This window comes from Canis lupus, chromosome 34 (genome assembly GCF_011100685.1).
Source record: "Canis lupus familiaris isolate Mischka breed German Shepherd chromosome 34, alternate assembly UU_Cfam_GSD_1.0, whole genome shotgun sequence".
Taxonomy (NCBI): Eukaryota; Metazoa; Chordata; class Mammalia; order Carnivora; family Canidae; genus Canis; species Canis lupus.
In genome coordinates this window covers 5,092,013-5,119,963 of record NC_049255.1, presented here as the reverse complement: position 1 = coordinate 5,119,963, position 27,951 = coordinate 5,092,013, and the positions used below count along the sequence as shown (strand labels likewise).

The following is a 27,951-nucleotide window of genomic DNA, read 5'->3' as shown; positions in this document are numbered from 1 at the left end:
TGGCAACAGAAGTGAGTCAGTTGGGTGGCTCAGTGGTTGAACGCCTGCCTTCAGCTGAGGGTGTGATCCCAGGATCCAGGATTGATTCCTACAGCGGGCTCTCTGTGAGGGGCCTGCTTCTCCCTCTGCCTATGTCCCTCTGTCTCTCATTAATAATAAATACATTTAAAAGAAAAGAAGTGTGTCAGTTAATATTTGGTACCCATTGGAAGTCTCTCTAGAGTCTCTCAAGTTTTGTGTACTTCAGTCCAAGGGCTTGTTGGGGCCCATCCTGCCCTCAGCAACCTCATCTTCCTCCCTGTGGGGCTAGAGAAGGTACTAGAAGAAATTGTACACAGAGAGATAAGGTCAGGACTGGGATTTCAGCATGTGCTAAGCCAGCTGCCAACTGTTACTCATACAAGAAAAATTCTAGAATATAAAGAACATTGTTTCTCTCTGGATGTTCCTACTGGCTCATCTGGGAAGCATTACTGATTTCTGGATTTTAATAATGGTCGGTCACAAGTAACAATAAAGATGCCATGTTCTGTGTTAAAAACATACTTGGGGGATGTCTGGGTAACTCAGTTAAGTGTCCGTTCTTGATTTCGACGCAGGCCATGATCTCAGGGTCATGAGATCATGCCCCACATTGGGCTCCACGCTGACCTGGGAGTCTACTAGAGATATTCTCTCTCTCGCTCTCCCCCTTTGTCCCTCCACCCTGTTCACATGCTCTCTCTTTCCCTCTCTCTCTGAAAATAAATAAGTAAAATCTTTAAAATATATACATATCTAGGGGCACTAAGGTGGTTCAGTTGGTTTAGCGTCTGCCTTCGGCTCAGGTCATGATCCCAGGATCCTGGGATCAAATCCTGCACCAGGCTCCTATTCAGTGGGGAGTCTGCTTCTCCCTCTACCTCTTTCCCCTGCTTATGATCTCTCTCTGTCTCAAGCTCTCTCTCCCAAAGAAATAAGTAAAATCTTAAAAAATAAATGTATATACATAGTTGGAAGGAAACAATGGGAAGGTAGGATGGAGCACTGGCTCTATTTTCTCCATGGTACTCCCAGAAAAGCTATGGGAAGGCATGGGTGCTTGGGTTCCATCTGCATCAAGGTGTCTCCTTTCTCCTCCCTGGAGTTATGTGACCCCAATCTCTGGCAGCCTTCAGAACATCACTCGTTCAGTGACCCCTTCCCCTGCTCAGTAGGCAGTCTCAGTGAGATGACTCCCTTCAGTAGCTGGGAACTTCATAAAAGTCAGATTTATGGGGTCTAATTTCTACTGAAAAGACTCAGGATGATGCCTTCCAAAACACAGAAGTCCTTGAAAGTACAATCCCAAGCTCTACCTCCTACCTTCTGATAATCAATAAACAGAATGGATCCCATTCGTTACACTTAGAAGTGACTGATACCCTGGCCTCTCACATTCCATCTCTGCTTTATTTTTTTTTCTCCAAGTGACATTGCATATAATTGTTTAATTGTATTTCTCTCTAAAATACAAGCTTCTTAAGGGCAGGGAGCCTGTGGTATTCACGGATGAAACTTCTCCATGGAATCTGATCCCTAAATTTCCATTTCTCTCTTCTCAGACACACACACACATAAAATTTTTTTTGAGAGGGGAGAGAGAGAGCAAGCAGGCATGCCAGTGGGGCTGGGGTGGGGGACAGAGGGAAAAGAAGAGAGAGACTCTTAAGCAGGCTCCATGCCCAGCACAGCCCAAAGCAGGCTCGATCTCATGACCCTGAGATCACGGCCTGCACTTGAAATCAAGAGTCAGAAACCCAACTGACTGAGCCACCCAGGCTCCCCATTGTCTGATACATTTTCATCATTCTGTACTAGCTTATGCATCTTAGACATTTTCTTTCAAATCAAGTCCCAGATGTTTGGTGTACTAGTTAGCAAATCATACCAGCAGCCACTGAAACAAACAGTAAAACATATCTGTTAGGCTCATGTTGGATAACAGATTTCACATCTGCATCACAAACAATTAGGAATGATGATGATGTCAGCGCCTAATCATAGAGAAAGGTAAGGTACATCTGTTACAGACAGATTCTAGGTCAAGAAAATTATTATTTCATCCAGAATGGCATGACTTGAATATGGTCCAGAAATGCACAGCATTAAGTTGACCTGGGAGCCTGTTACAAATCCCAGCCTTCTGCATAATGTATAAACTTGTTGAGTCTCTATGCTGTATACCTGAAACTAATGTAACATTGTGTATCAATTATGCTTCAATAAAAAATAATAAAATTTAAAAACTAAAATAAAATTTGTAATTTGTGATTAGCTCTTTCCCTGTTCTAAACACATATTCCTTTCTCTCTCTGTGTGTGTATGTGTATAAAATGCCAGATCTCTGTACTAAAAATCAGAATCCAGGTCTTATTCATTCTCAAGCTGAACAAACACTGGTATAAGATAGTACTGGAGGGACGCCTGGGTGGCTCAGTCGGTGAAGCATCTGCCTTCGGCTCAGGTCATGATCCCGGGGTCCTGGGATCCAGCCCCACCTTGGGCTCCCTGCTCATCGGGGAGCCCGCTTTTCCCTCTGCCCCTCTCCCCACCTGTGCTTGCTCTCTCATGTTCTCTATCTGTCTCTCTCAAATAAAATAAATAAATAAATAAATAAATAAAATCTCTAAAAAAAAATCAAATAAATAAGAGTACTGTAGAAATAGTAAGAGACTGAAATAAGGGAATGGCTTATGGAAAAATAAAACAGATGGTTAGCAGACGTGGTGGAGGGATCACATCTCCAGGATGGGCCGCCTGATCACGAACAGGAGAGAATAGGGAGCAGAAGCAATCTGTGCGGCAAAGACACATACTTGATTAGAGACACATTGGCATGGAGACAAAGGAAAAATAAAAGTAACCCACTTCATCCTGGAAGGCAGAGTAGAAACCCGGAAACTGAATGGTATTTCCAGGGCGGTAGCATGAAACAGAACCACTGGGGTTAGAGCCTGAGTAACAGCCACACGAGGGGCAGGCAGGGAAGGTGGAGCCAGCCGGGGGGCCTCCCCCGCGACGCAGGGAGGCGGCGATCTGAACCAAGGACAGAGGGTGGTCAGCACGACTCTAACTCTGTCTTTGCAGGGGCAGCTGAGCAGCCGTGTGGATGCAGACTCAGTCACTTACAGAGTCCAAGCATACATATTATCATTTTGTTTATTATTATTATTATTATTTTATTTTTATTTGAGAGAGAGAGAGAAAGAGAGAGAGCATGAGGGGTGTAGGAGCTGAGGGAGAGGGACGAACAGACTCCACGCTGAGCATGGAGTCCAATGCAAGGCTCGATCCCAGGACCCCGAGGTCATGACCTGAGCAGAAATCAAGAGTCAGACGCTTCACCGCAGAGCCACCCAGGTGCCCCCAGGCACACATGTTCCAAAGGAGTGACCGTTTGCCGTGTTGCCTCTTGCTCTGAGAAGACCTTCAAAGAAAGAGCTTATAAAACAGCAGCATATAATGTTTGTCCTTCTCCGACTGACTTACTTCACTCAGCATAATACCCTCCAGTTCCATCCACGTTGAAGCAAATGGTGGGTATTTGTCATTTCTAATAGCTGAGTAATATTCCATTGTATACATAGACCACATCTTCTTTATCCATTCATCTTTCGTTGGACACCGAGGCTCCTTCCACAGTTTGGCTATCGTGGCCATTGCTGCTAGAAACATCGGGGTGCAGGTGTCCCGGCGTTTCATTGCATTTGTATCTTTGGGGTAAATCCCCAACAGTGCAATTGATGGGTCGTAGGGCAGGTCTATTTTTAACTGTTTGAGGAACCTCCACACAGTTTTCCAGAGTGGCTGCACCAGTTCACATTCCCACCAACAGTGTAAGAGGGTTCCCTTTTCTCCACATCCTCTCCAACATTTGTTGTTTCCTGCCTTGTTAATTTTCCCCATTCTCACTGGTGTGAGGTGGTATCTCATTGTAGTTTTCATTTGTATTTCCCTGATGGCAAGTGATGCGGAGCATTTTCTCATATGCATGTTGGCCATGTCTATGTCTTCCTCTGTGAGATTTCTGTTCATGTCTTTTGCCCATTTCATGATTGGATTGTTTGTTTCTTTGGTGTTGAGTTTAATAAGTTCTTTATAGATCTTGGAAACTAGCCCTTTATCTGATATGTCATTTGCAAATATCTTCTCCCATTCTGTAGGTTGTCTCATTCATTTGGGGAATATAAATAATAGTGAAAGGGAAAAGAAGGGAAGGGGGAAGAAATGTGTGGGAAATATCAGAAAGGGAGACAGAACGTAAAGACTGCTAACTCTGGGAAACGAACTAGGGGTGGTAGAAGGGGAGGAGGGCGGGGGGTGGGAGTGAATGGGTGACGGGCACTGGGTGTTATTCTGTATGTTAGTAAATTGAACACCAATAAAAAAATAAAAAATAAAAAAAATAAAATAAAAAAAAATAAATAAAATAAAAAAAAAATAAAAATAAAAAATAAAACAGCAGCACAGTTGTGGCCCAGCTAATGAGCCTCGCCCTGGCTGGATTTCCAATAAGTGAGAAATGGGAGCAGCAGCTAACAGACCCGGGAGGTGTCCGGGAAAGGCCCATCGCCTCAGTGGGGTGGCAGCCGGCAGGGAAAAGCCATTCAAGCTGCAAGAAGCACCATCAACAGCACTATTAGCAAGGTCTATTTCACTTCGATTTTTAGATAATACTGACAAATAAAATACACCAACTTTCAAATGGCCATTGGCAGGTTTTCTCCAACTCCTGTTAATTCAAGTAAAATCAAGGGAGGGAGTAAATAAATGTATCACCAGACCTGGATTCCCAAAGCCAAGAGAGCAAATTGATTTTATTAGCAAGTTAGGAAGCACTCTGCTTCATGTTCGCTGGTTAGGAATGCTACACTCACGCTCTACCAGTTGAGGCTTGTAAATTCCCAGATGAAGTCCAGCAGGTGCTGGAATGGGACCAGACGTACCCCAACTATGTGTGCTCAGTATTAGCTTTAGCATCAAAGAGGAGGAATGCCCCATGTTTTGTCTTGATGGAACTCTACTGGAGTTTATTTATATCTTTCTACTCGAAAGTTATAAATAAAAGACCACATCAACATGAGCCTTTAGAATTTTCAGTCAAAATCTCTACCTTTGTCATCCCTCCTTGTCAGGAAGTTGCTCAGGTCTTAGCAGGGTAAGTGAAAATAGACTGGCATTTTGGACAATTCTTTCCAGTATTCATATTCCAGTTTTACATTTCAATTCCTTGGAAATAAAGAATAAACCTAAATATTTGATCATAAAGATATATCTTTTAAAAATGAATTTTATTCTAAACAAAAACATAGACAAGAAGGCATTTCCTTCAAAATATATTGATCAGTGCTATAAGAGATACATGAAAGGGCACCCGGGTGGCTCAGTCAGTAGAGCACATTGGACTCTTGGTTTTGATTCAGGTAGTCCTCTCAAGATCATGGGATCGAGCCCTGCATCAGGCTCCACACTCAGCACAGTTTGCCTGAGATTCTCTCTCCTTCTCCCTCTGCCCCTCTCATCACTCGCAAACTAAATAAATAAAATATTTAGAATAAAAAAAGAGAGAACAACACATGAAGAGATCCAGAACTTGGTTGAGACATGACATTTCTAATTTACAGAGGTCCTACAATTAGAATTACCCAGCTCGTTTAAACAAACTTAAATACCATCTACGCATCCAGCTGCCAGTGGAACTGTTCAAGCTTCCGAGTCCCTGTACATGGTTTGAGGGGGCCTCACTTTAGGAACCCATGTATCCATGGTTGTTTCTGCTGGAAGGGACCTTCACCCACTAGAACCTCCTCTTTTTTTACAGTTTAACAAACATCCTGCCTAGTGATGCATGGAAACTGCAAGAGAGTTCTCTATACGGCATCTTCCCCAATAATCCCAACCTGTGATTCCAGTTAGCAACATCTTGATGCATGCCAATTTTCAATTTGCCCAGAGTCAGTATATTAAAACAAAAGCAAAACATCAGGCCTGTAGAATAAACAAGTGAACCTCCATAGACATATCTGCTGAAGGGCACATGGTATATGGTTCTCAGAATCAGATCTGCAAACCTAGAGGCAAGACAAGACAGCCTGGGATGGCTGGCTACCAAGATCTGAGCTAATCCCCTCCTTATCCTGTAGGAGGTGATGGGCTGGGGTGCAGAGGGGAGCGGTAGCTCAGTTTTGACGTCCTATGACACAGACATGGGCAAGCAAGTTTCTAGAATGATATACTATTTAAAAAAGTCATGGATGTTGACCATAATTTCATCTCAAATCTGTAATTTACCCAAATTGGTCTGTTTTGACTGGTTTAGATTCTGCAAAAGCTTATTGTTTGTAATAAAAATCTGCAAATATTTTATTCATGTGGGTAACTTTTAAAAAGTAGTAGAGGGGTGCCTGGGTGGCTCAGTCGATTAAGCATCTGTCTTTGGTTCAGGTCATTATCCCAGGGTCCTTGAGCCTTGTGTCTGGCTCCCTGCTCAGTGGGAAGCCTGCTTTCTTTCTCTCTCTCTTTGTCTCTCCCCATGCTCATGCATGCTCTCTCTCTCTCAAATAAATAAATATATAAAGTGGTAGAACAACTTTCTCATTGCTATGGACTGAATGTGTGTGTGCTCCCAACATTCATGCTAAAGACCTAATCTTCAAAGCGATGATATTTGGAGATGGGGCCTTTGGGATTTCTTTAGGTCATGAGGGTAGAGCCTTCATGAATGGGATTAGTGCTCTTTTAAAGAGACATAAGAGGGGAGGCACCTGGGTGGCTCAGTTGGTTGAGTGGCCAACTCTTGGTTTCAGCTCAGGTCATAATCTCAGGGTCATAAAATGGAGCCCTGGGTTGGGCTCCATGCTCAGTGGGGGCTCCATGCTTCAGCAGGCTCCATGCCTGCTTGAAGATTTCTCTCTCTCCTTCTACCCCTCCCCTGTTCAGATTCACTCCCTAAAATAAATAAATCTTTAAAAAAACTAAAGGAGACACAAGAGAGATGATCTCTGTTTCCATCCTATGAGGGCACAACAAGGAGATGGACATCTAGGGACAAGGAAGAGGACTCTCACCAGGAAACAAGCTGGCTTAGCACCTTGATACTGAACTTCCAGCGACCACAATGGTGAGAAATAGATTTGTCTTTTAAACTACTCTTCCTGACCCACCCCCAGTCTATAGTATTTTGTTACTGTAACCTGAACTGACTGAGACACAAGTCAAAATTAAAGTACCTGGAGAGTGCCATTAGAAATCCTCAATAGCTCAGTACAAATCATTATAAACACAAGGAAACAGATGTCACCTTCTTACAGCTTTGGTTGTGGAAGAGTCGGAATTCCTAGGCTGAGGCTTCAGGCTTCACCATCCAGACCCTCCATGGCCTGCTCAGGATGACCTCATCTCCCCTTCACCATCCCCACTCTGCATACTGATGAGACACTCAATGGCCTCCTGGAATTCCAAGAGGACTCTCTTCTCTGTGACACCAACCAAAACATTTATGGAAAACAAACAAACCAACCAACGAACCTAGGGAAACCTTTGGAAAGATCCAGTTCACTCATTCCTCAATCTATACCAACATGCCTGGCACCCTGTAGGCATCAAGGATAAAAATGGCAGAAAACAAGCCATGATTCCTTCTTATGCTCTAGTGAACAAGATGCACATTGCTATGGTAATTCTCTGTCTTCTCTTAAAACACAATAAACTTGACCTCCCAGTCCCTCCGGCTCCCGTCAATCCTCTTTGAAGCCTTGCTCATCGTGGACTTTCCACCTCAATTCCTCCCCGCTCCTCCCTCAGACTGACCTTTAGAGGCACCGATGGCCTCCTTTGGCAATCCCAAGATCACATCTTTGTCCTTACCTTACCTGACACCATGGTGCCACCGCCCATAGCTGACCACTCCTGCACCTTTGCTGTTTCCCTCCTCCTACAAGGCCAGGTCTCCCTCCTTAGATGGTTCTCAGCTTAAGTGTCACCTCCTGGGGGAGGCCAACCCTCACCAACCAAGTACAGGAGCCTCCCTGGCTCTTGTGAGCCCGTGGCTCTATTCACATCCTCCACATAAGCCTATTACACCTGTCTGTCATTTCCCACAGAAGCTGGTTGATATGTGTTGTCCTCAGGAGAGGAGGATGTTGCCTGTCTGCTCACCGTCTGACCACCATTGCTTATATGAACCACAAAATAGTAAATATTCAATAAATCTTGGTGACTTCATGAATCAAACCAACTGATAGGTATATAGGATATTATAAACAGCAACTGCAATGGAAATTGTGTTCTGTGAGAAACTGGCCATTACACAGGGTGCTGGGCAGAGGATGTAGAGATGGGGGCAGGCTCCAGGGTGAGGGAGCTCTGTGTGGGAGGACCCGAAGGCAAGGAATAGGTGGACAAGTGTACGAACCGGGACAGGATCACTGAGGCTGGCCTAAGGCACCCTTTGCTGTCTGTGCCACAAACCAAGACAGGACCTGCCTCCAATATGCTAGGGACATTGGAAAACAGTCATTCTAGCTGTCACTGATAATTTGATAGACAGTGTTGCCTATGTTTTCTTTAAAACAACTTGTTGTTTGTGCCTCAAAACATATTCCTCAAAATGCTTGTAGCTACATCCCACAACAGGAATATCCTGTGAGCACTGTTTTGAACCAAATGAATATCACGATGACAATCCCAGGATAGTATCGCACCCAACAACGTCCTCTAACAGATTCCATTGTCTTTAATTATCCAACTGAAAATGGTCTCACTAAGAAAAGACTTATTTTATGAGTTGTGCAGGAATAATAGTTAAGAAATCAGGCGTTGTCTTCCCAACTAAAATTAGGAGAAGGTAAGACAAAAAGAGAGTGAAACCAAGTTTCCTGTGAGAAGCACAGAGGATGATGAGGACCAGGCTGCTCTGTGGGTTTTGCTGGGTGTGACACAGACTCACAGCTTGTCACCAAAACTGCAAATTTAGAATTTACAACATGAAAGCAAAACATGGCAGAAAACTCGGTGGAAGCAACTCCTACCTGTGGCCAGATAGATGACGTGGATGAGCGTGTCTCTACCCTGCACCACATCGACGACCATGTGGAAGAAGCGGCTGCTGTCTTCCATGAAGGAGGGGACCGAGGTCACCGGCTGCACCACCTCGTGCATCAGAATGAACTTCTGAGCGTCCTGCAGGTTCCTCTCTGTCAGGTTCATGTACAGGCCCTGATCCACCGTGCCGCACTGCAAGGGAAGGCAGGCTGTGACTGGGACCCCCACGGGCCAGCTGGACCCCCACAGCTGCTCCCCCCCCCCGCCCAAACTCTGGCTGGAGGGCACCCTGGAAGCTGGATCTTTTCCGTTTGCCCCCAAGTCCCCGTCCTCAGTGTTCCCTCCCATTCTAGATTTGAGCTCATCACATTCGAGGAGTCTTTAAACTCCATCATAAGTGGATGATTAGATGCTAAAAATAAAGTGGAAGTCAGTGTTGACTTTAACTCAGACACATGTGCATACAACTCCTCATCACCTGGTGAGTCACATGGGAGCTGTCCGGCCACGTGCCCACTATTACATCTAGCTGATAAATCGGTGCCCAAATTGAAAAGGCAGCAATTGAGAACATCGCAGAGATCTATTACTTTCCCTATTAGAATGGCGAGTCTATAAGCAAGATAGGGATTCCATGGAGACAGAATTAGGCCATTTTCATCTGTAAATTATGTAATATTATTCCAGTATTTTCCACCTGGGTACAAAACACTGCTGGCCTCAATGCTTTGTGCTCAGGGAAACATCAGGCCTGGCAATTGCTGAGAAGTGAATCCTGCGTTGTGGTGTGGAGAGGTGGGCAGGTAAGTACTGTGTAGGATGAGTTTTGGCAAGGATGAGGTAGAAAGAGGGGTGGGAAAGAGAGAAAAGCTTTTCTGGGGCAGAGCACATGATCAGAAAATCCTCATCAACCTTTCTCATCGCTTTCATAAGCTTAAATCCCGGTGCCAACAAAGGCTGATCCTCAGCAGCACTTCCCATGAGCAAGTTTGATGGAAATGCATCTCCCTGCCCGTACCACCTGAGACTGTTGTTTATAACACGTCATCTCTAATACTTGGTTTTGTAACAAGTGAGAGGTGCAAAACTGTAAGATGGAAATGGCTTTTTTTAAAATAGATGATATTTATGTAGCACCTGATAAAGTGCCCTACATGCCGTAAAATGATACGCTGGTTGTAAAATCAGAGACTATCAGAGAGGAATGGATTCTAAGTCTTGTCCAGTGTAGAGTCGATGTCACACATCCCTGAAAGGGCAGCCCATCTGCCAGGGGACGGCACCACTTGGGGTCAGGTGAACGGTCAGCTCTGCTGCCCAGGGAGCCACGCAAACTCAGGTAAGTCACTGCCTCTCCACCTGTCTCTATAAAGAAGCTAGAAAAACACTTACTCCTCTCACTCTGCGGGTGGTTGTGAAGCCAACTGAGATCATCAGTGGAAGGCATTTGTAAATTAATTGAAAGTGCTTGTAAATGCCAAGAACAAAACAGTGTGCCTGGCACAGAGAAGCCATTCACCCAGTGGTCTATTTGTCTTGTAGCAGGACAGCAATTCTATGGTCCACTGAGCTGCAGTGGCCAGGGGAAATGCATGAATAAATAAAGGATAGAATCCGTGGGTGAATACACAAGCAGCTGCCAGTAGGGCAGGGGGCATGCTAGGAGGTTTCACACTATCATCCTAGGTATCAGTAGCACTTAAAGGACAGGCATGTTGCCTATTAACAAATGTGTTACAAAATGACAGCTCTCCCCAGGCTTGGTCTGAGGTCTACCCAGGTGAGCTCTAGTTCTGAGACTCTGTGTTTGGCAGTTTTCTCTTCCCAAAGTCAATGGCAGTGTTGAAGCACAGGTGGCACTCAGCTATCTACCTGTTGGGTGAAATTTTACACCTAGGCTTTGTGTTGTTGGCACAGTGTTTTTTTAAAAAATTGGCATCACGAAAACCAGGAGTCATAACACAAAACTGAGGACCTTGTGCTGCTCCTGAGGAACTGGGAGGTCTGCGAGACCTGGGAGGCCTTGGTGGGCTAGAGCTGGGTGGTAGGACCCCTGATCTGCCTTTGTCCTTTTTACCCTGGTCCCCATATCTTAAGTCACAAACCAAAACTACCATTGTGATATGATTTGTACAAAATACATATTTGGTCTTTGTCGTCTTTCTGACACAGAGCTCCTTAAACCATGGAAATCTTCTGGGTGCTATGAGGAGTCAAGGTGCCCTTTGTCATGTCAGTGAGGTGACCCTTGGGCCACAGCCCCCAGGTAACCTAAGGAGGGGGAGCCAGTTGATAGGAGATCCAATTGCTTGATTAGAAGGCAGGAACTTTCAATCCACTGCTGATCGCCAGCGAAGGGAGAGAGGCTGGAGGTTAAATTCAATCACCGACAGCCAATGATTTAGTCAATCATGCCTTGTAATGAAGCCTCCATAAAACCCCAAAACGCACAGGATTCAGACAGTTTCCAGGTTGGTAAACAGGTGGAGATTTGGGGAGAGTGGTGCTCAGAGTGGGCATGGAGTAGCTCCATACCTTTCTCTAGACCTTGTGTTGCACATCTCCTCCAGCTAGCTGTTCTAGAGTTAAGTCCTTTTAAAATAAACCAGTAATCTAGTAATTAAAATGTTTCTCTGAGTTCTGTGAGCCCCACTATTGTTACTGGGGCCCTCATTAATTGAACCCAAGGGAGAGGTCATTGAAACTTTCCATGGAGAATCAATGGGCCGGAAGCACAAGTGGGGACCTGGACTTAAGATCAGCATCTGAAGTGGCGAAGGGGTGGGGAGGAGTCGGACTGATCCTTGTACCTGTGACAGCTGATGTTCTCTCCTGGCAAACGGTGTCAGAATTGAGTTGAATCGTAGGACACCCAGCTGGTGTTGGAAAACCCCCCACATTGGAATTGGGTAACATCTTTGGCCAAGAACGAATTCAGAACTCTCCTCTATGACATCTTGGTTTATTTTGCCTGCCTATGATAAATATCTCACCCAAGGATTCTTTTTCAAATATTCTGAAAGCTATAGAGATTTACAGTATGTATTTATTGGCTCGTAAGTAACCCACCTCGCTCTCTAATGGGCAGCAAATTCTCTAGCTGTGTCTGATACGCTGGGTTCCCATGGTGTCTCTGTGACACCTTGGGGACTCTGTGCAAGACGGAAACAATACAAAGAGTCACTGTCTTCGAGTGTGTTACAAACCACAATGGCTGTCGTGCTAACGCTTCTGAAAGTAATAAGGGTAATCATTCTACTATTTTTTTTAATGCAATAATACTTGCATTTTTGTTTGTTTCAGGGACAGTAGACCCATCCTCATTCCAGCTTGCCGGAGCTTTGTGCGAGTCCACAATCATCCAGCCTCAGGCTTAGAATCCCTGATCTTAATGACCCTCTTTCTCCTATCTTGCTGCAAACATGCACTGTGTATCGAAGGGTCCTGATGACACTGCCAACCCCTTCATTTGGTCCAGCAACGGCTTCCTCACCTGCCTGACCACCTTTAAGGGTCTGTTTTCCATTTTGGCTCCATCATTTCTGATTGGTGGTTATCAAAACTACTGCACAGAAAATTCTGGAGTCTGCCCACTGGACCTAGATGGTGTTTTCTGTTACTGACCAACTCATTTTTTCCTTGTGAAGCTCAGGGCTGGGATGACTTTGGGGACTGCAGGCTCTAACAAGGTAGGCTTTCACAGCACTGCCTACAGTGGTTTCTAGATGGCAACTGATAAAAATACTAAATATTTTTCATTGTTTTGTTGTTTTCAATTGATATTTCTGTATTAAATCTTGAAAAAAGATGCACTGTTCTTAATCCATTCTCCTTCCTCAACCTGAATCATATTTCTACTCCTCTAACTTATTTGCTAGTTCTAGTTCTAAGAGCTGCATAAAATTCCAAATGTCAGTAGGCAAACAAGAATAAAAAAAAAAAAAAAAAAAAAACTTCTCACTGCTGGTTGCTGCAAACATAAGACCATTTATATCTGACTAGTGAGGGGATCCTTGGTTCAAAATATATTCCCACCCTGTGCCAGCTAGACAGTCTCATGAAATGTCAGTAAGGATGCCTATGCCAACACGGTTATCAAATATGGTAAACCAAAAGAAAATCCTTGGTACATATTTATACCAGAGATTATATAAGGAATCATCATCATCTATAATTTTAGTTCCCTGCGAATCTTAAATTCTGCCCAAACAAGTTAAGGCCAGCTAAGCAAGCTTCCTGCCTGGAATGCACGCCGCATCTCTGCAAGCTTCATTTGTTATATGGCACAGAGCTACTCCCATCTCATCAACGTGAGTAAGCCCTTCAGTGTGACACTGGCATTATAAAACCAGACGCCTGTGGCCTTAGGAAATGAGGGATTTTGCTGTGTGCTACAAATATATTCAGACAAAGAGGCTAAAAGTTATCCACTGCCTGGAGGTGGTAAGGCATCACGGGTTTATTAAGTCACCGTTCATTGTGAAGATGTTTGCAATAGTAACATCAAGGCATTAAAAGTACCCTATAAATATAGTGAGCATCTTTGTTAATTTTTTTTTAACCTTCAGGATTTTACAAAGAATTTTTTAAAAATAATAAATTTATTTTTTATTGCTGTTCAATTTGCCAACATACAGAATAACACCCAGTGCTCATCCCGTCAAGTGCCCCCCTCAGTGCTCGTCACCCATTCACCCCCACCCCTTCCACCACCCCTAGTTCGTTTCCCAGAGTTAGCAGTCTTTACGTTCTGTCTCCCTTTCTGATATTTCCTCCCCATTTCTTCTCCCTTCCCCTCTATTCCCTTTCACTATTATTTATATTCCCCAAATGAATGAGAACATATAATGTTTGTCCTTCTCCGATTGACTTATTTCACTCAGCATAATACCCTTCAGTTCCATCCACATCGAAGCAAATGGTGGGTATTTGTCATTTCTAATGGCTGAGGAATATTCCATTGTATACGTAAACCACATCTTCTTTATCCATTGATCTTTCGATGGACACCGAGGCTCCTTCCACAGTTTGGCTATTGTGGACATTGCTGCGAGAAACATCGGGGTGCAGGTGTCCCGGCGTTTCATTGCATCTGTATCTTTGTGGTAAATCCCCAACAAAGAATTTTCTTAAAGGGAATGATCTATTTCACCTTTAGGATTTCACAAAGGGCCTTCCTAAACAGTTATGTTCCGCCCCAGCATTGGGGGCAGAGGGGAATTCAATGCAAAGAGCAGAGGGGCAAAGGATCAGTGTTCAGTTAATAATGACATAAGCTGTCTATGCCATGAGGAGCTGGAGCTACTGCAGGTTCGGTTCCACTAAACTGTTAGCTCACCTCACCTGTAATAGGAATTTGTCTAGTACTGAACCTTCTTAGCAGCAGGGCTGGCGTAATACATATAAACCTAATCACTTGGTTTCCCAACTTCTAACGTGCGGAAGATGATGCCCACCTTACAGAGCTGGGGAGACGAACGGTAACAAGCATATAATAAAGCATTAACACCATGTGTGATACCCAGAAGGCACACAGTAAATGGTCCCTGAAAGTCATCTTGTTCAAATATATTCTACAGTTAGCAAGGCACATTAATCAATATTATCAAAGTTTATCCCTAAAATAATCCTGTGCCTCTGTGTTCCCACCTTCCTTTTCTGATCAGTGAGAATGAGAGATGGAGGGTGCTAACTGAATGTTCCAGTAAACCAGCAAATGGTAAAGAGCATGTAAAAACCACCCATTTGCTGCTAATTCCATGCTCTTAAATAAAAATAAAAATTTAAGTTAAAAAAAAAAAAAAGAAACCTCTTTCAAAATGACAAGAGCTGAATGGCTCTGGCTTAGTCTTAAGTAAAGTATAAAATAATTGAATTTTTTCTTATTTCCAGTTTTCTTAGAAGGTACGATGTATTGAGATGATAAACCAACCAGAGCTCGGAAGCCTGGCTACAGGAGACGTTCTAGCACTGACTCGTGCTAATGAATGGTCTTTTAGATGGAAGATGTTGGGGCTTTGCAGCTGGGGACCGAGTCTGAGATCTCAGCTCAGCTGCTAAGCAGACAGTGTCCTCAGCCTGATGATCGGCACTGAGGCTTGGCGCCCCTCTGTCCAAGGGGACATCAATGGCCACGATCATGGCATCGTGGCCAGCATGCATCATGACGAGCACTTGGTGGTACTAAAAGCTACACCCATGCTGAGGATGACGGCGATCTTATGAGCATTCTTGTCAGAAGGGAGGCCCTCAAGGCAAGCCCGCTGTTGTGGACTGAATGTGTGTCTCCTCCCAAAATGCAGAGGTTGAAGCCCCAACCCCCCAGTGTGGCAGTCTTAGAAGATGGAGCCTCTAAGGATAATTAAGGCTAAATGGGGTCACAGGTGTGGGGTCCTGATCCCACAGGATTAGTATCTCTCCCCACTCGCTGAGGAATGGCCACATGAGGACACAGGGTGAGGGTAGTCACATTTAAGCGAGGGAAGAGAGCGCTCCAGAAACTGAATCAGTCTGAGAGTTCATCTAGGACTTGTAGCCTCCAGAACTGTGACAAAACACAGGTCTGTTATTCAAGTCACCTGGTCAGGGGCATTTTGTTACAGCAGCCCATGCAGACTAATACACCGGCTGCCGACCAAATGTGAGAAAAGTAATAACTTCTTTGGGTCTCAGCTTCTTCTGAAATTGGGAGAGGAGAGTACATGACATACAGAGCCCCTTATAGCTCAAACATCCTGTAATTTTGTGATTCATAAGCAAACGGCCACCATCTGCTCTGCCCACTCCCGCGCCCCCCCCCCCACCGCCCCACCCCAGGCTGTACCATCACATCCTGCTCACCCCGATGGGAAATCTCGCCACATTCACCAATTAGTGCTCTAGTTCTGTTGATGTGTCTCCACTGCTCTGTGCCCTGGGCTCCATTCACTACAGTGTCATTCATTAGGGATCAGAGCTTCTGGGGACACAGAATCCACCACCATTAGCACTAATTGAAGCTTGGACTCCCAGCCTGCTGCTTTATGCTGGCCTTTCTCAGTGCGGCCTCGGGTGTTCCAGCCAACAAAAAGCTCCTTTACGGCCCAGGCACCTCGGCTGACAAAAGGCCTCGGCCCCCTTCCATGAGCCAAGCTGAGTGGGGGCCTGTCCGCGACGGCTGGGGGGCTCCCAGCTGCACTGTGCACACTCAGGGGTGTGTGTGGGGGTTCAACTGTGCCAGGCCGTCTACACGGGGTTCTGCTTTCTTGGGGAAGGAGTGGCCCTGGGCCCCCAGATATTACCTGGAAGTTGGGGTTGGGGTTGGGATACGGCAGCCAGGCAGAGCGTGAATTCTCCTGGTACTTGAAGGGTCCGTTGAAGGCCTGGGAGATGGCGCTCAGGTTGAAGACACACACGGCTGAGGCAGCGATGCTGTTCCTGGGGGGCCGAGGAAGAAATGGGGGGAGACGCGGTCAGAGAGCCCCACAAGGACGCTGTGCAGCATAGGTGCCTGCTGGGCGACCGCCAGACCACTGGCTCCGCAGCACCGTGAGGAGGAAGTTGAGGACATGACTGGGCGTCTCCGTGGTTTCTTTGTGGAAAACAAACCCTTCAGTGTAGAAGCGAGACTATTTAGCAGTTATGACACTTCTAATCCTGCCAGATGGGATTAATCCACTCAGCCACAAGGAGGGTGACAAAGGACTGTGAAGAGTTGCATGTTAGGCCTTTCAAATTCTGGAGGAAGCAGGCATCTTCCTGTAGGGGCTGGAGCCTCCCTGTAGTCCAGGGGGCTCTCAACCCCACTGTTCACCCAGTTCCTGGACACCAGTGGGGCCCACTGCTCCTGCTCTTCTCAAATCCTCACAGAGCTGTGTGTGTTTTCAACCCCTCAAATAATAACTGACTAAAAGCGTTTTGCAAAAAGTACCTGTCAGAGACCATTCACATTTTTTTATTCCTTTTTTAATTTAAAAAGCATTTTAAATTCAAAGGGTCAGTGGGAAAAACTTGACGGAGGAAAATCTTGAAACCTCAAATCAGAGTTCAAGCTCTGCAGAGGGAGCTGTAAATGGGAGGCTCCTAGGAGTTCGGTGCCCTTTCACTAAGTGTGTTAACAGCAAAATATTGTCTGCTTAAATAAATCTGCATTTTCGAGCACAGCTCTGATTTCTACCATCTGTGAGTCGCCATTTTTAGACATCTGGGAACAAAGGGCTGCAGTGACCCCCACCCTACAGTAGTATCCCATTTCCTGCTGCCCAACCCATGGCCAAAGGGGTAAGACAACCATACAGTCCCAGGTCAGAAGGAGCTAGAACGATGACCGTCATCCCCACTCCCAGTGCTAAGAGGCCATGATGAGTATACAGAGGCCAACCAAAACCAAGAGCAGAAGCACCGGGAGCTCGGCCTCAAAGCAGCCACCCAATGTAGAGCCAGGCAACAACTGGCCGTCTCTGATCGTTCACTTTTTCAATTTGGAGCAATTCTTTTAAAGAATGTGGTCATTGGGATGCCGGTGGCTCAGGGGTAGAATGTCTGCCTTCAGCTCAGGGTATGATCCCAGGGTCCCAGGACTGAGTCCCACATCGGGCTCCCCGCAGGGAGCCTGCTTCTTCCTCTGTCTGTGTCTCTGCCTCTCTCTCTCTCTGTTTTTCAGGAATAAACAAATAAAATCTTTAAAAAAATGCAGTCATCTGTCCAGAAGGTAAGATCAAGGCTGAGATATGAGGGGGAGGAGAGATGGAGTATATTGTGGGATTCGAAATGGCTGTATTAGAAAGTTGTTCCTAAGACCTGGTAAGACTAGGTGTTGGAGGGAGAAAGGGAAGATCCAGCGATTCTATCTCTGCTAGTATACTTGCTACAGACTGGGTGATTTCCAACTTGATGGGGATCTGCAAGACTCAACAAATGGTCTGAAATAGTCTAAAACCTGGTTTTGCGAGTATCTGAATTGACCATTCACCACTGGAATGGCCCAGATGCGATACTTATATAACTTTTTAAATTGTTCATTTTTGCCCAGAGCCAGGGGAATGAACAGCTAAGTAAGCCAAGCTCCCATTGTGTATAAAATTGATGTCAACTCAGCAACTGAACATCCATCTTGTGCCGCCAACACTATTTCTTAAACCAGGTTTTGGAAAGCAAATCAACTTGAGAAACTATAAATTGATTTTTTAAAAGAAACTTATCAAAGACAGAAAATAACCTCTAGGGTTGAAAAGCAGGCTTACAATGAAGATGGTCATAGTGGGGCAGGGGTGGGTGGGGAGCCTTCCATTTCTGTCTTATTTTTCTAACTTCATGTCAGAAAGAAGACTCTTCTGGAGTAAATGTTATTATCGAGCGGCTGTTAGCACTTAAGCTCCGCAGGGGAAAGAACAGAGAGAAAGAGTAACAGGGAAGGAAGAGCAGATGAAGTGAGTCTCTAGCAATTTCGACAGGCTTCCCCAATTCTCCCAGGACTGTGAGGTTTCCTGGGACACAGGGCTGACGCCAGGGCAATCCCAGACACCCGAGGACAGCTGCTCACCCAACCCCGTTATAAGCACTTTCAACCCACCCCGATCTAGGTTTTCTCCAGACTGTTAGGCCACCCGATTAGAGATTTCAAAGATGGTCCAAAGCAGAACCCACATTGCAGACCAGCATTACCACCAGCAAAAGGGAACCCAGACCTTGTCTGAGTATGAAAAGGCTATCTGTCACTCCTGGGGTGGCCTGTGATCCTGTGCGCCCTTGCAGGGCACATGCGCTACGAATATGAAATAAGTGTGGGTCACAACACACTCCTCCAGGCTAAGAGTGAACGAAAGACCAGGAAACATCAAGTGCTTTCCCTCAACCAAATTTTGTCAGTTCCGGAGCTAGGAGTATCTCCCTTCAAGAAAAAAAAAAAAAAAGACGCTATCATTTTTTTCAGTTATATTTTAAAAGTATAATTATCATTTTAGAAATGCTTGCCCAAGTTAACCATCTCCTGGAACAAAGGGTTAAAACATAGTTACAGGAAAGTGAGAATGTCCATTTTACATCTGAGCAGGGATTCAGGCATGAGTTACATTATCTCAAAGATCAGACTCTTCAGACAACACTACTTTCATTCTGCACAAATGCATGACTTGCATGTTGGGGAAAAAAATGCATCTGATATGTACCAGCATTTCAGAAAGTGCCCAGAACACACTGGCACATCAGGAAGGAGAAATTTATAGTCAAAGTAATTTGATGCTACAATTACACAAGGAATAGATTGAAACTTTTTCATTTCACTGTATTTTCCGAATACCAGTTTCAGAAATCACATTATTGTCGCATAATATTTAATTCCTACTCAAACATTTATTTGGCCATTAGCCCAGTAAAATAAGAAAGATTTCTTTTAAAACAACTTTGCAACCACAAAGGTCAGAGAACAGTAGGCTCATTCACAATGAACAGAAGAGCAGGGAAAGAAATTTTTTTCCAGTTACTTACACATTGGTGGTAAAGATGCCATAGATCAAATCCAGCTCGGCCAGGAAGAAAGTGCTCTGCAGTTCGTTGTAGTAAAAAGGGACCTCCCCGGGCCGGGAGCAGTTCAGGCGAGCCTTCATGAATGTGGTCCAGGTGTCCTCCAGCAGGAACCGGCCCCCGATGTCATTCTTACAGACCCGGGCAGCTCTGGAGAACACAGTTTTCCCACAATCGTGCTCCACGGCATTCTCTCGGAAAAAGAAGTAGGTGAAATTTCCAATGTCGTAAGATGACACGAAGTTTGGTTCTGGAGATCAGAGGAAAGAAGAAACATGTAAATGTTCCTATGATGTTTCTTTATGTCTTACCTCCTCGGTTATTTATTCCAAGGAGATATGTGTTCGTGCAGACACCACCCAGGTTCTGAGGGACGAGTGGGATCCCTGGGAACAGCTCCATGATCTGCGCTGAGGGAAGAACTCAGGACAGAAGTTCCAGGTGACAAGAAATCGCCCACATGATGTCACACGAAAGCATCCTGATTTAACGCCGCACTTGAGTCACACATTAATGTGTGACTGGGGAGAACAGGGTTTTGTGATACACTTTAAAGCAACACATACTAGTTACTTGTATATTCTCATGTGACCTTCAGAGAGAGTGGGGCAAAATGAGATTAAACATACGTGTGATTGAGAATATAGGAGTCTATTATCATGTTTGTATAGAAGACGACAAAATTCCTTGATCTTACTTGAATACATATGACTGACATAATTTATGTGCTTTTAGTGAGAACGTGAAGATGGTTTTCATTTGTGAAACCTGAAACAAACATTGAGACTATCAGGTTAGTGTCCTGAATTCTCTTTAGCAATTCCAGTTACTATGGTGACCACATCACTGTGAGGACCAAGCCTCATCTTCTTATTTCTGGGTTGCTGGGAAATCCGTGTAGAAGAGGGGAGTGTATGGAGATAGGGTCAATGCCTTCCAGCTTCCTGGTCTCATAATTAGCTTAAAAATAAGGATTCAGAAATGACAAGATTATGGCAAAACCTTTACTTTATCACCAAGCCCACTGGGAGCTTAGGAATTTTAGTTTGTCAAATGAATTTCATAAATAGTATTCAAAGTGTTATCTTTGTAGCTTCTTGTTTGAATCCATTCAGGGTAGAAATGATACTCTTTCAAACATAGATATGCCCTAACATTTATCTTTAAAAAATTCTAATAACCAGGTTTGGTTTTTACTCTTTCCTCTATTGCCAGGGGTTTTCTATTCAATTAGCAAGTGTCTGAATTTTATGGTGCCATTACAATAATATGGCAATAACCTTTTGTGTTCAAAATTAATGGAAAGACACATACAACAACTATCTCCACAAGGACACATTTCAGGGACAATTAGTTTTTGGGGGCAATTCAATTGGCCTTGTACTTTGCCAGATCCAATCAGATTGTACCAACAGATGTGTTACTGGCAGGACAACTAAAAGTACATTTGGCTACAAGACAACCCATCATTGTTAAAAGTGAGACACACAACAAGCTCACCTCAGGTCTGAAATATAAACATGGAGGTAATCCTGATGACTACTATTCCATCCAAAAAACTGTTACCAGTTTTCAATTAACACATATATTAGATATCTTCACAAAATGCCTCATTTTAATTCAACTTTACATCATAAAAATGTAACAACTAGTCTAGGCTGTGTAAGCTGTGCATGCAATGTGTTCTTCTTGGTCCGTGATATTGTTCTTCAGTAATTTAAGCACGTCAGGTAATAGAGACTTCAATAAGGACTATTTGTCATTTATACACAGTCAAACATCCTCGTAGATCACTATTATGTTAGCCTGAAATGGGTATAAAGGAAACTAGATTGCATAAAAGTGTATGAAATGGAAATCAAACATATTTTCTGTACAGCAAGCTTTCATATCAAGAAAGATGCTCACAGAGAAGCAGGAGGTGACCTGGGTTTCGGGAACATTCAGCAAAATAATGCGGATGTTTTTGAACCTGTGTTTACTGAGCTTCCAAAAGAGAATTACTCATTGAGGAAGACCCCAAAAAGCAAAGATACGGAACAATTACAAAACTATATTTGGTTGGTTTCTCAAGAAAATATTCACTTATACAGCTAATTCTAAAGAGAAGGCTAAATCAGTTCAGAATATGCCCTGTACCCAGGCTCTAAAACAAAATTGTAATTTGATAATTTTGCTAAAAACAAACAATAAAAATCATCATGATTATCATGAAAACAACAACCACAAAGCTTACATAAGATGGAGAAAGCAAAGAAAGAGGATTCAGGACTGGAGTGTCCAGCTTGGGGCTATGATCACCAACACACGTGGATGAGGGGTGGGCAGAGGCCACAGCATTTATCAACACCCTCACAAAGACCTATTCCTGCTACCAATTTGAGGACAAACAGCCTGAAGACCAGAGTGTATGTCTCTAGGAGGTCTGGACCGAGGAAATGAGAAGCTGCAAAGGTAAAAAGATCTGTCACGGTTTCTTCCAGTCAGAGCTGAGTCTGTAACTTAAAAAATATCTACAGAGTGCTAATGCTACTGCGCCAGGCTTCCACTCGGGGCTTCCATTCATGTGCTCGTTAAACTCACAGGCATCATAAAGGTAGGTACTGTGTTACTAGTTATTAGTAAAATGGCCAAGTTCACACAACTAGCAGTGGGGAGCCTCGGGAGGGGGTTACATCCCGAATCCAGACCATCTGACCTCAGAGCCTAGGCACTTAGCCTTGCACTCCCCTGAAAAAAACAACGCGCTACAAAGGAACAATGGACTATATTCATAACATTCACAAAACTTAGTATTCGGGATGGTGGTTTAGAAACCAGAGTGGGGGAGCAGGTTTACTCCAGAAGACAAGTGTCCAGACTGAATTTACCCTGCTGCTATTAGGGACATGAGGAATGACAGGGCAACAAAAAGTGGGAGAAGGAGCCAATAATCCAAAGGCTCATTAGGCAAGAGTGCTGCTGGGAAGCACCTGCCCAACTCCAGAGACATTTCAAGAGGTGCCACCACCGCCCCAGAGAGCCAGGGAGTGACACTTAGGACATCTATTCCATGTCCATCATCTGCTCAAGATGAACAGCTTCACTTGGATGTCTCCTAGGAGGGGACACTGGCCAATGCCATGCAGACCGGCCCACAGTTTCCTCTCTCCACAGCAGACTTCCACTGTATCTCCAAACCACCTTGAGATAGTTGTATGATAGGGTGACAAAGCACACTTCAGACAGAAACGCTCAAACACTTTTTTTCCTACTGAGTACAAATGGGGGAAGAATGCATGCTCAGTGGGTCGTGTGTGCCATTTTCTAACTCACCACCCGTTACAGGTCCATTTAGACAGGGAACTAACTGACACTTGGAAACACATCCTGCTGTCCCACTGTGGCCCTTTAGGACCATGATGGGTCCCTGATGGTGCGACCTGCTGTAAAACCAGGAAGCTCCATTTCCTGGAAAGCACAGCCTTTTGAAAGTCAGCCAGCATCCTGTTCCTTTTCCAAAGACAATAAAAAAGCTGGAATAATTGGTAGACAGACAGCCAAATATCTCTTGCATTTATAGATATAACCCCGGAGGTAGGAGATGTTTGACTCTCACCAGGCAGTATAATAAGATGTCTACTGTTTCCCTCTCATTATTTAAGTTCTGTCTCTTGTTAAAATGCAATTCACCACATACTAGTAATCTGTCACTCCTGAGTGAACTGAACAAGTCATAAATCAGGCACTCGCCTTCTTGCCTACAATGAATATAAGTGCGTGAAAGAGAGATCTGAGAGGTCCTTTATTCTTTATTGTCATTAGAGCGACACACGAATAGAAGGTGCTGCCAGTTCAGAAAAAAAATAATAAAGCAGACATGAGTATATGGCAGCTTATTATAATTATATGCATGGAGAAGCTGTTTTTTCTCATGTTTATAAAACATCTTGAGTTATGGATTACAAAGCATTTTACAAAATATGTCATATCATAAGAGCAGATATGTTTCATGACATAGGAACTTTCATTTTATACATTTACTTATCAGTGACCATGCAGAATGCAGATCAGGGTAAGGGAAGTGAGCCATAAGATAATAAATAGGAGTAATGAAAAGAACAAAAGCTTCAACATTTTTGAGAAGACTTTGACCAGGTGAAACCAAAGGCTGAACATCCAAATGGATCCTTCCATTCTGTAGTCTTTCTAAGGCAACACCTCCTCTGTCAGTCTGGGGGCGCCTTATGTCCCGTGGTTCAGTCAGATGACAGACCAGATCACGTACAAGCTCTTGATATAGAACTATTTGTCCAAATTAATGCCCATGGATATTGAAGACACAAAGGAATTCCAGTCTGTCAGCTCTACAAAAATCTTACTAGAATCAACATCTATCATAAATCCTTTTTTCAATCAACAGCCAGTTTGTAATACACTCATCAAAAGCTGACTGGAAGAGGGCTGGGCATGGAGCCTACATGGGCTGTGGCCTCTGACCATCCCAGCTTGAAATCCTGGGCTGGACCATGGACATCTAGAGGGCTCTTTTATCCTGGATGACAATTCAGGTCACAAAAGACCTACTTTGCCTTAAGGATCAAGAGACTGGTACACAGTAGGATCCCAATAAATGGTGCCTATAATTATTATTTCATGATTTATTCTTGATTTCCCTCTTAATAATTTATGTTTAGTAGAACTTCACATAATTATAATGAATTATCAAACACACAAATGTTATCAAACACACAAATGTTAAGCTTAAAGATGATCAAAATTGGAGAAACATAAATAAAGCCATGCTGAGTTTTTAAAGGAGCAAGCCATTGCACAAAAAGGAAAGAATGAATGGAAACAATCTTTAGACATGACACAGTAAGCCAGCTTTTTTAAATCCTCTAATTTGTTGCTGTCAGGCACTACCAGAACAAAACAAAACAAACAAACAAAAAAAAACCCAAAACATTTCCATATATCTTCCTAGATTTCATACGCCCTCTTACTGTGCACATTTTCCCCTTGTCACAGTGACATGAAAACGTGCTGCAGAGTGGTCCAAAGTAAACTAATTTCATCCGGTATCTAGTAAGCATGGATAATTACACTAAAATTAAATTAAGTACAATATGGTTTAAAAGCCATTGACATACTAAAGCTTTCCTGAAGATTTCCAGTAAAAGGAAGACAGACAGATAGGTAGATAATACATGTGTGTTTGGTGTCCTTGTGTCTATGCGTGTCTGTGCGTGTGTCCCACGCACACATACATAAGGTACCGAGGCATATGTATATATGGCTCAATACCTCCACCTACTGGCTGCGTGAACTAGTCAAGTCACTTAACAGCACAGATTCTGTGTCCGGTTTTAGAGTGGTGGTGACCCCACCCAATGTGTATCATTAGGGGAATTAAAGGTGATGCATGACAAGTGCCGGAGCACTTAATTGCTAATCATCGAAATGTAGATCACCATGTGTTTGTATGTGCAAATTAAAATATAATAAATATGCATATACACAAAGTATGTAAATCAATATTTACACATATATTGGTAAACTTATAGTCAGTATTTACTTAAAAAGCTACATCATCAACTTTGCATTCTATGTAACAAATTAGGGCCTTTGTTCCCCTAAGCAGATGTGGCACCAGATATAGTGTATAGTGGAGGTGCTATAGATAGAGTCCTCCTCCGTCATCAGCTACTCACCACCTACGGTGGGGACAGTGCTGAGCTCTGCGTGTGCGGTAACTGAAAGAGCTCATGTCCTCAGGGACAGTGTGAGGAAACCAACAACACAGACCAACAAGTAATCACAATGATGACAAGGACAATGATGACCAGCAGCAGCGAGGTGAATTCCAGAATCAGAAAGGAGAGGATCAGAAAAAAGGCAGATGTAAGGTTGGGGAGGGACCGCCAGGCCAAAAGCAGGAGAGACACCAGCTAAGAGGACTAAGAGGACACCCAACCAGTGGCCAGGAATGGAATGAAGTTCGTGTTGGAATAAAGGAATCAGCCGGGCAGGGGAAAAGCCAGGACAGCAATCCAGACGGGAGCAGGGATGTCAAGTGCCCCTGGAGAGTCAGTCACCGAGGAGTTTTAAAGAAAAGTTCATGATGCAGGCTCCTGTGTGTGAGGGGTGGCAGTGGTCAGGTAATAGTGGGGTGAGGCCAGCCTTGGATCCCCAAGCCCTTCGCTCACTGAGCACCTGGCAGAAAGAAAACCATTGCATAAAACCAAAAATGGAGTCCCAGCCAACTTGATTCCTTCTTGCTTCAAGGGGAATATGACCTGATGAACATTTTTTTGCACCATTTGCTGATTCCAGCAGGAGCAACCAGTACCAAGTAGACCTGTGCCATCTCTCTCCGAATGAGATCTGCTCCTCTACACGAGCGCTCACCCTGCAAGGCCAAGACTGTCCTCCAAAGCCCCCTCTATGTCTAGAGAAGTTTCACTAACTGGCTGTCGTCTAGACGTTCTCGCTCAGAGTGACAAAGACATCCTTCGTCTGTTCCCCCTCAATCTGTTCCAAGCACAGAGCCTCTGCAGGTTTTCCCTTCTTCTGAGAGCGTCTCCCACACCACATGTTCCAAGGCTCAATTCGTTCGAACTAATTTCACAAATATGCATTTTTAAACATTTACAAAACGGAAAGTTTCAATTTACTATGCTCATTTTTTCTTGATTCTCTTTTAAAAGCAGTGGTTCACTTCTTTTAAGAATGAATCATTTAACCTGCAGAATCATGAATCAAAGCTGAGAGGAATTCTTTTAATTGGAATAATAACTTGAATTCAAAGATCTTAGAACTATTTTAATGTTTATAAATAGTTTTAAAGAGGAAGAGGAAAATATGTGAGAGCTCACTGGAAAAAGATACCGGGCTGCAAGAGTATGCAGTTAGAAGACATAAACTTCAACGATGCTGTGGTCTTCATCTCCTGAGCTGACCTGGGCCAGGGCAACGCAGAAGCCCAAAGAACAGAGTCAACTGTCTAATATGCAGCCATGCAGATAAAATGTGAGAGGCCACTGAGGGGATGCAAAGAGTTTAACAGAATAATTTGGAGACAAATTTACTGAAACACATAGACCTGGGGATTTATAAACAGGATGACGATATGATTTATGAGCCAAATAGGAGCACTTTTGAGAGGGACAGGAAGCAATGTTATAATCATGCCAGGGAGGCAGGAGTGACCTAGGACTGTCGCAAGGAAACCGCTCATGATGTCTAGACAATAATACATTGAAGCGTTTTCCTGCCTGGTGATTAAGTACTAGAAAATTTCCATACAGTATATATTGTCTTCTTTCTAATGGGACACAACTTCTCCGTGTGGATTTCTGCTCTGTTTGATGCAGGTCTCCATATGACTTAGTGTATATCGTTGTGCCTTTGGCCACATAATGCCTTGGTGGAGGAAAGAAGGGCTTATTCATCCATTCTCTTCTGAAATGTGTAAATTGAAAGTCCTAATGACTGACTGGTGAGTACAGAGCTGTCACCACAAGACTGAAGGGGTTCTGTACTCCCCTACTTTCAGGCATTCAGCACAGAGACCCATCAGTACATGACACTGCTTGCAAAGAGCACCAGAAGAACCGATTCCTTTATGTCACTTAACAAGCTTTTGCGCCCATGAAGGGCTGTTTTAAATTATGTCACAGGCTTTTCTACTTTGGGTTTAATAATCCCCATTCATCTCACCTCTTTTTGCAAACTTTCACAAATAAAGGAAATCCTCCTAAACTCCAGGGTTCTCCTATCCCTCCTCCATGGTAGCTTATGCATTAAAAAAATGTGTATGTTAGGAGGGAGATGGAGGCAGGTTATGATGTTGCTGTTTCCTAAGATGTGGATGAAGCAAATGGGATGAGGGAGCATGTGGAGGGGCAAAGATGCAAGCTCCGGAGTGGGTGTGTCTTCAAACCCTGGCTCATGTACACATCTGCCTAGAGGCTCTGGCTCAGGGAGCTAGTCCCTTTGACCACAGCTTGCTCATCTGTAAATTAAGGACAGCGTCATCTCCCTTGGAGGATTCTGTGGAGGATTACTGAAGGCATGTGTATGGAGTCTCCCATCTACCCAGCAAGTTCGAAATGGCCATTGCAACCCTATAAAGATAATCAGATTTGGTTTACAACACAATTTCCAGTATACCTGCATCCCACACAAGACAGACAATCTGCCTGATATCCCGCCAATCAGAAACGGTGGCTCATCGTGCTGGGTCCCACGTCACCCGACTGCTCACATGCTCTAAGCCCACGACTCATCATCCTAGCCAGCTGAAACTTCACACATTAGATGTCAGGCTTTAGCCTCACAGCTGCAGTGCTGAAGAAGCCCACTGTTCGCGATGACACCCCTTTTCAGCATCTCCCCAGATGCCTG

At 44.1% G+C, this 27,951-nt stretch overlaps 1 protein-coding gene across 1 annotated transcript in view; it reads right to left on the bottom strand.

Moving 5' to 3' along the window:
- SEMA5A (semaphorin 5A) overlaps positions 1–27,951 on the bottom strand; it is a 473,566-nt gene that overhangs the window by 130,437 nt on the left and 315,178 nt on the right. Inside the window, 3 exon segments of the mRNA XM_038583333.1 lie at positions 9,051–9,255; positions 16,344–16,479; positions 19,528–19,813. Of these exon segments, the coding sequence (XP_038439261.1) occupies positions 9,051–9,255; positions 16,344–16,479; positions 19,528–19,813 (627 nt within the window).